Consider the following 9,428-nt stretch of genomic DNA (forward strand, 5'->3'; position numbering starts at 1 on the left):
TGTCACAGAATGAAGTTTCTTTGTTTATTTTGGGTATCCGGGGTGCAGAAAACAATAAAATTCTTACAAAATTACAAAAAGTTAATAATAATAATAATAGGTACTGCTTTAGCCGAAGTATAATAGTGATACATATTCGAAAGATCAATTGATTGAAAGTTATCAATAGCATTTAATATAACATCAATATCGCAATGAACAATAGAGCCACAGCTTAACAAGAATCCTGTGTAGCTAGGGTTCCGGGTTCAGTCCCTGGGGAAGTCAATTTCATTAATACTGCGGTCGCCACTCCACCTCAGAAGAGGGTTGTACATTTTTAAATATATTAACCATAATAGAGTACCTGCTATTTGTGCAATAAGTTAAGATTAAGATGTCTGGTGTTTATTAAAGCGGGTTGTTTTTTTCCCTTCGCGTATTGGTTTACTGCAGGCATCTGAAGTAATGTTCATACTAAGTTTTATAATACAATTTATATCAATCGAAATTATGTACGAGTAGATTTTAAAGAGTTTATTTTCAAAATATTATGCTATTTATTTTTAACTCAATATAAAAAAAAATTGGGATAAAATTACACTATAAATTTTCGTCGTGTGAAGTGTGGGTAGTTAGTCTGACATTTTTAAAATAAGGTATTAGAAAACCATGCAATTTCTTTTATGAAAATTTATATTATTAATCTCGCAAGAATATATGTTCGTATTTATGAAAGTGATAAAATAAATAAAAAACAAATATTTTTTTTATAAATGCTTGCATATTGTAATCAAATAATTATTTGTAATAATCATACGCCATTAAAGACCTAGTCTAGTCTTTATTATAGTAACTAAGGAAATTAAAAACATTTTATCTTCCCCCAAGCGCTCCCTCTAAAATACATTTAAATTAAGAACAGAGAAAACTTTTCCGAGTGACATTTAATTGAAAATTAAATACATTCAGGTAACAGCTGCATTAAAATACGCGAAGTATCCCCCTAATAAAGTTCTAGTTATTTAGACAAAAGGACAAAGCCCGCTACAAATTAAGAAATGGAAAGAAAACATTTTTTCCATAAAGAAAATATGAGGGCTTAAGAGTTTTGAGTTTTCGCATAGTCTTAGGAGATTACCTTGAAATACTTTTAAAGGGGAGAGGGTGTGGAATGAAAATTGTTTTAGAGTTGTTTTTGTTGGCGAAGTTTATAAAAACTGTACTATATATTGCTTTGTGGAAGTTTCATTACTTTAAGTCCCGACCCTGTTGTATAAAGGAAGCGAGAATTCTTAATCAGACGATATTGTTGTGAGCTGTAAAACTAACAAATATTAAACTAAAAAGATATGAAAACACAAATTTCAGTATGGTTTTTTAATCTTTAAGCTATATGATGGCGACTTAAAACTATAAATATGCCATAATATGCCATATATACGTATTCGTGTATCGCATGTGATCGAAATATGCACTTCTATTGAGCTAAATTCAACCAACTTTTAGTGCATCTATGGCACAGTACCTTTTTATTAATATAATATAGATTTATTAGCTGCCCGTCCCAACTTCGTACGTGTAAAATTCATACGAAGTAACCCTTTTTTAATTTAGTTGAAAATATAAGATCCTAATTTTGGATGATGAAAAATTTATTTTGTATATGATTTACGCAAAATCCATTGATAGTGAGCGTCTAGGTCTCGAAAGCAGGTTGCTAAATTGGCTTAATCAATTACACCTGTAGTTTTGGAGATTTCCTGATGAGTCAGTCAGTGAGGGGTATTTCGCTTAGAAAGATAGAAGATTAGAAGATATCACAGGCGCCTTATACATTTATGTAACTATTACACTTTACTAAACATTAGCTTGTTATATTTTTTCAGGCAACATATGAATTCCTTTAATTAAAACTATTCGCATAATAAAAAGTAATAAACTCATTTTTTAAATAGAAAATAAATTAATTTTAACAAAAAGTTTAATTAATAAAACTATGTGATAGTCATAGGGAGTCAAAACCCATATCTGTGCGAAATTGTGGACACAGTAAGTAATTTTAATTATAATAAATGTTTATTATTAACGCTCGATTACTTGTAATAACGAATATTACAGTTAATTCTTTATGAACTACCTCATATTCAATAATTATGATAATGACGTAATACGGACATCCAGTTACTAAAGCCAATTATGTAGATGGTAGAATGACTATTACTGTTATGGACTTGTTACTGGATCGCCATAACATACGTAACATGGTATTGGCTACAGCTGAATGTTATTGGCTAGGCTTTAGCTAATGTTACTGCCTGATTGGTTACTATGTAACGTACAATTGAAAGTCTACGTGACAATGCTCAATATTGTACATTCGTTGGTGACATTCGTCTGGTTCGGTATGCTGGCTATCGGAAATTTTTGATTTATGTGAACTCCCTTTATTTGTCGTGGGAACTATGGGTTAAGGATTTAAAGGATTTTAATTTAATTATATATTTTTTTAATCAAATCGGGAGACAGACAAATGGGCAGCTGATAAGATATTGAATAAACGTTGTGTGAGATAAGTCTGATAACAGAGCGATCTTTATTCCACTTCAACTGTACTTAGGGCGCATTTATTTCGAAATCCTCTCCAGTGATTGATTAATGAAACTACATAATTATTTTCTTATGCTAAAGTTACATAACAACATTGTTTTTGGTTTCCTGATTCGACTATAGTAACGAAAAAAATTACCCACAAGTTGTATACACAAAATATTAAGCGAGCAAGCATAATATCCTTGTTTATTTACTTTATTGATAATTATAAATTGCAGTAATATAATTGTTGATATTGGGATATAAAAAGATTTCACGGGAAAGCAGCAAATTGAATATATATATTTCGACGCGAATGAAGTACCAATCATAGCTGTTCATCCAATAAAATATCATCACCTAAATGATATTCGACAATTGAGTGCATTCAGAGGACAGTTAAGAGGATCGTTTGCAAACCATTAAAGAGAACACGCAAATAAAATGGCACATTATACTGTTACAGTACAAATTAAATCCAAATTAGTGATAATTGCAGCCAGTCGCAATACCATTAATGAAGTTTTGGTTGTACGTAACACGTTGAACGTAAAATTTATTTTTAATTTCATTATACATTAATAGTTTTACTGTTATTAAATTTTATAATTGTAATAGAATGATTCATTTTAATTACAGTAATAGTAACAGCCTGTTAATATCCCACTGCTGGGCTAAGGCCTCCTCTCCCTATTGAGGAAAAGGTTTGGAGTTTATTCCACCACGCTGCTTCAATGCGGGTAGGCAGAATATCAATGAAATTAGACACATGTTTTCCTCACGATATTTTCCTTAAATGAAATATAAACACAAATTAAGCACAGGAAAATTCAGTGGTGCTTGCCCGGGCTTGAACCCACGATCATCGGTCAAGATTCACGCATTCTAACCACTAGGCCATCTCGGCTTTTTATTAACTAATATACAATAAAATATTTTGTTGGTTGATTACGGTCACTAGCAAAAGTTTTTTTTATAGATATGTATTGCTTAGCATGAGTATTGTATCTTATAGCAATGTATTTTATTGATTATATAAATTATCTGATGCACGAGTGTGTATAATAACAAAATTATATTAGTATTAGACATTTATTGCCACAGATAATCATAAGAATATTTTATATTAAGATTGTATTTATAAGCTGTAATAAAATAATTCACTTCTTATCTTTACAAATAACACTGATACTGCTGGTAATAATGCTCAATTATTGTCAATTACCCAACTTCGTTAATTAAAAGGCGACAATGTTGAAATTTAGCTTGAAAGTACGAAAATCCGAGCTGGGGCCAAGTAAGATAAAACTGTTATTTCTTAAATCACCAATTACGAGGAGGTTTCATTTCCTGATTGCGCGATAACGTTTGGTTTTTTAATTTTTAAATATTCTTACAGATTAAATTTTACAGTGCGTTATTTCTGTAGTTGGATCATCTGCTAAAGCGAAGCAAATTGTGCTCTGTAGTCTTCTATATGCCTGGGCATGTTGGTCAGCATTAATGTTATTATTGAAAACGATGAAAGGTATAAATCGAATTGCTTCTACAGCCGCTGCTGAAGCAAGTTCGGCTGGGCCATCCAGGGCGTCTCCAGTCGTTGATAAGCAATAATCTATTTCAATCACACTCAAGCCAACAGACTGTGCACATAATAGACTCCTCTGCCGCAATGCAGGGAATGGAGGAGAAAATTCACACAACATGTATTTTATTTGAACCTCTGTATTTCCAGCGAGTAGGCTTAGAACACATCTTTGAACACGATTGGCCCAACAATCATTTACACCGAATTGACAAATGAGATTACCTTCAGCATCTCTTCTAGTTCTTCCCCAAGGCACAAATTCGATCTCCAAATATTTCTTGTATAATTCATATGTTTGAGGTACTTGGTTCTGAATAAATCTAGCAGCGTCAGAACATCCTGCGGTTGTTCCAATCCTCACATGAATTGTGCCATTTATAGTTTGTAATGTACTGTCAGCTGATGAAGCATATAAACACAGAAATATAAATGTTATATACATAACTTTCGCCATGTTTCAAGGGATATAGGTCACACAATACTACCGTATGAACGTTTGATATCGTTTTACAATCTATTTAATTATATATGATAGAGAAGCAAAGCAGTACTTTTGAAACAAATAATCTCTGGGACTTAGTGTTTTATAATTGATTGATAAATAGTTCTTTAGTCGATAAGATTACATTTTTTTATATGAAATGTCTAATGGCTTGGAATTAATATATATTATGATTGTATTCAACATTATTTATCAAAAAATTATGTACGATTCGATTCACATTTATTTAATCGAATAAACATTAACGTGTTGGTCACCTGGATACAATCCATTATTGTACCATCAAAATCCACTTCTAAATATTAATAATACTATATATTGTGAAAAGATGCTAAAGGTGAGTTAGCTAGCATAATTTAAAATCGGTGTGTAGATAATATCAAATCTGCCTGTGACACTGATGACCTCTTACATTTCATGATTCCTATTTAAGTAATAATACGTCTGATTTCGTAATAAAATATCTAAAAACAACTAATATTTTTAGAGCATTGGTAGTATCAGATGTGTCTATACAAGTAAATTTACACAATCTTAATACAATACACGTTCGTCTAAGCTATGAATTTTTATTTTATTGCAATTCAACGTTATACAGGAGTCCAACACCGTAAAAGAGTAGCAATACACTCAGGGAGAGATGTAACGAACGAGCTCTGCTGCGGAAGTAGGCTGAATAATTGAAGACTATGGTCTCCCGTGTCGGTTCGTCTAGCCGCTCGATCAATACAACCCAAATGTTCTATACAAAGGCTTGGACTGGTCTTGGAATTTTAATCATTTGGCTAAATTCTTTGTACTTGTTTATATCATTACACATATGCGTGTGCTGTCCGTTTTCAATGTGAATCTTACAAATATATTTTTTAAATAAATTACATCTTTTTAATTAAATTTATTTATCTAATTTTAATTTGGGTAAAATTACAAAATAATGGTCGTTTTAAAATAATTTTCTTTTTTGTAAAATACTACAACCTAGCACAGTTGACTTTTACAGACAGCAATCAGATAAACACTTGAAGGCTGAAGTTTTCGTTCCAAATGAAATTTCAACATAGTGTTAAAGATCTTTATCATTTTCAAAGTTGGCTAACACACAGTTTCAGAATCATTTAAAAATGTATAGTCACGTATATATAATATATACTACTAAATAATTAAAAAGGTAGCCTATTGGTTTGCGAAGTTAGTTTAGGGATTTTGGATAAATTTGTTTTTAAACTGCTATTGTGAAAAATTTATGTATTATTTAAAAATAATTTCTCAACTATAGATGAGCAAACTTTAATAGTAAATAGCAAATAAGCTTGAAATATTACTTGGATCAATGCCCATCTAATCTATAATAGTGTAGTAATAGTTTTCAATAAGCAATATCTTCCGTACGAGTGGATTTTTGGGCAGGCTAATTTATTTACATGTTTTTCTCGGCGCCCGTATAATGGGTTTACATTTTTTTTCCTAGTACGTGAACGTGTGGCAGTTTGGGAGTTACGAAGAATAACAGAAATACTTTTATAGGAATATATAAATAGGGTTCAGTCATCCGTTTTTTATTCAATCTGGACTGACTCTCATTTTACTACAAAAATAGAAAGCCAAAAATATTTCATCAAACGCGACTCCGGTTTGCATGGAAATGTATACAAGAATGTGATTTTGCACTTAAATTTTTTGTAGGCGTTATAAAGTTTTACATTTACGTCCGTAATTGTATTCGTTACAAAGATATCATGTATTTTTAAAAAAGAGGCAACGAAAAAACAGTTAGTTAATGTTTTTTTTTATATGAGAGATGTGATCTCTTGACTTCAACTAATTAGATACATTATTAGGTAATATGACACGACATCATATTTAATGATGTACATACCTATATGTACATAAGTTAATCGTGTGACTATGTTTTAAATAAAGGGTATTGATTAAAGTAATTGTGTCTTTTTAATTTTTATAAAAATATATATGTTATCTTGACACTTAAACAGAAAAAAACAAAGTGAAACAAATAAAAATAACATCGTTTTTCTGAATGAACTTTACTTACATTAACTAAATATCTAGGTAACGTTATAATTTTAGTTTTCAACTTACTGTTTTGTTAGTCAAACTCTATGTAATCTCTTTAATCAGACAGACTAGACATTGGACCAGTTGACCTTTCTATATTCTCGTATGTACCTTTGTAATAAGCGTAGTTTATTGTTATACTTTGGTACTTAAAAATATTGTTAAAGTTTGTTTCACTGTTCCATAAAAATCAACGATAACAGGAAGCCATTCTTAAAGCATACTTTTCAGAGCATATGAATATTTATTTCATAACCTATTTCTACACCTGCGTTTAAGTATTATGCAATTTTTCGCTTAAGTTTTGAAGAAAACCTAGTATATTCTTTCAAATATTCATAAGCAGTTGAAGTTTCTTTGAAGTAGTTTTAAACTTCTAATATTATGAGCTCATTTATTTTACGCTCTGAAACTAAGACTTTCTAATAAGTTATACTAACATATTTTGAATAAGTTATACTTTACATGGCTTAGTTTTGCATAACAAAAATGGAGTAAAACAAAATATATTTATGTACTTTTGATTAATAATAAAATAAGTTTATTTACTGATAAAACAAAAAAATCCAACACAAGACCGAACGAATTTGTCAAATACTCCCATATTAAGCAATCACCCACATAGTATGCTTAACACATTCAAAATACATTTTAACAAAAGTTAAACACGATCAAAATAATTGAAGATTCATCCGAAAAGTGGGCCAAGCGTTATATCGTCTGATTTTCCCTCAATTTTCCGTACCAGTAGCGCTCTTAGAGGCGCGGCACAGCTATTGCCAATAAACAATATCTTCCAAACGAATGAGCACAAAACGAGAATCTGCTAATTAGGACACGGGAAGCGATCACGAAGCCTTTGATGGGTAAATGAAAAGGTGACAACGACTAGTCACAGTGTCGGGTTCATATTTATGTCATACAATGATGTAAATATGAACTCGGCACTTTATATTTTTTTTATTAATTTACAGCGATATTTAAAAAAGGAATTAAACAAATTCAATACTAAAATAAAAACTTTGACTGTTAATTTTGCTTTCTTTTAAAAATTGTAATATCACTCTTTAAAGAATATGATGGCTGTTTTCCTGCCGTCAATTACCATAAATTACTCTATGTGCGCCTGTTTATGTTTTAATAATGCAATTTTTCGGCTCATCGTCCCTTGTTCCGAGGAATGTTTATGTCTTAGCGAACTGGATGTTATACAGGGGAACGCGCGGAATTATCTATGAAAAGAAATGTGAATTCGACGCACGACTAACCCGTAACGTGGCTTACGACTCGTCCAACATATATCATTTATATATTAAAAACTTCTGTCTCAACTGTGAGGCGATGTAAATATATGGGTATTCATTTTGGCAATAATTGATTAATATAAAATAGTATTTATTAACAAATTATAATTTCGTAAGTTGAAGTGACATTGATTTGTGATTTATTTATAGAATTAATGAAACGGAACATTCAGTAATAACATTCAATATCAGAGTGATTTGTATTAAATCCTTGGATAGCCTATGTAGCAATAAGATTTTGTGACATATTCCAAGCCGGTGGTAGCTTCACATTTATTTAACTTGTAAAATGGCGACTTACAATTGCTTAAATCGGTGGCACGCATTTGTATTATTTATTATTAAATAATAATAAATAATACAAATGCGTTTATGCGTTTTATAGTATAGGTTAGCGGACAAGCATATGGGCCACCTGATGGTAAGTGGTCACCAATGCCCATAGATATTGGCATTGAGAGAAATGTTAACCATCGCTTACATCAAGTAAGGGCTAGCAACCTTGGGAACAAAGATGATATGTACCTTGTGCCTGTACACTGTACTGTACTGTAAACTGGCTCAATCACCCTTCAAACCGGAACAATAACAATTACTGCTGTTTTGCGGTAGAATATCGGATGAGTGGGTGGTACCTACCCAGACGGGCTTGCAGAAATCCCTAACACCGGTAAAACCACCAGTTTAACCACACATCTTCCATTTTTAACGGTTACTGAGATAGTGTGATTAAAAGCAACAAGGAACATAACATTTTAGGATTTATTTTATATTGCACACACCTATGTAAAATTCAATAAAAATTAATATGTTCAGGCCGGACATAGAATATAAGGTGCGTTGCATATTTATGAGATATATAATTTAAAAAAATGTCGTTTTACGCGCTTTTGAAGCAAATTCGAAATGGTATTTTTAAGACCTATTTAAATAAACGTATGAGAAAATACGCAGGGTACGTTAAAACAGTAGTGGCGACTAGATCTATTGGCGTAAATTTATCTCTCATTAATATAACATGGTATATATTTTTTCTTATACTAAGCGAGAACGGGTAGCTAGTGAGTAAGTAGTGTTATTACTTTTCTGCATTAATAATAATGTTTGGTTTTGTTAAAAGAATGTATCAATATATATATTATATTTAAACTATGGTACATTATTTTATCCAAACCTGTATTGTACATATAGATTTATACTTTAAAACTTCACTTCGTAATGAAAATTTAAGTTATATCGTCCATATAATAGTAAAGTGAAAAATATCGGACAACGGTCCCGGGTCGCGGGATCGATTTCAATAAGCGATAACTTCTGCATGGGCGAGCCGCCATCCTTCAGCCGTTTGCGGATGCCACTGATCAAAGCGGAGAGGATACGCTGATCTGTA

At 31.3% G+C, this 9,428-nt stretch overlaps 1 protein-coding gene across 1 annotated transcript; it reads right to left on the reverse strand.

Moving 5' to 3' along the window:
* Positions 1–3,773: 3,773 nt before the first annotated feature.
* LOC126772523 (uncharacterized) lies at positions 3,774–4,615 on the reverse strand. Its single transcript, XM_050492922.1, has one exon. It carries the CDS (start codon positions 4,611–4,613, stop codon positions 3,972–3,974), a length of 642 nt encoding a protein of 213 aa, XP_050348879.1. The 5' UTR covers positions 4,614–4,615; the 3' UTR covers positions 3,774–3,971.
* Between the last annotated feature and the right edge of the window lie 4,813 nt (positions 4,616–9,428).

The sequence above is a fragment of the Nymphalis io genome, chromosome 12 (genome assembly GCF_905147045.1).
Source record: "Nymphalis io chromosome 12, ilAglIoxx1.1, whole genome shotgun sequence".
Classification (NCBI taxonomy): domain Eukaryota; kingdom Metazoa; phylum Arthropoda; class Insecta; order Lepidoptera; family Nymphalidae; genus Nymphalis; species Nymphalis io.

What these genes read in the sequence shown, in the direction of transcription:
- LOC126772523 (XM_050492922.1), bottom strand. Translation starts at nt 4,613, where the DNA reads ATGGCGAAAGTTATGTATATAACATTTATATTTCTGTGTTTATATGCT.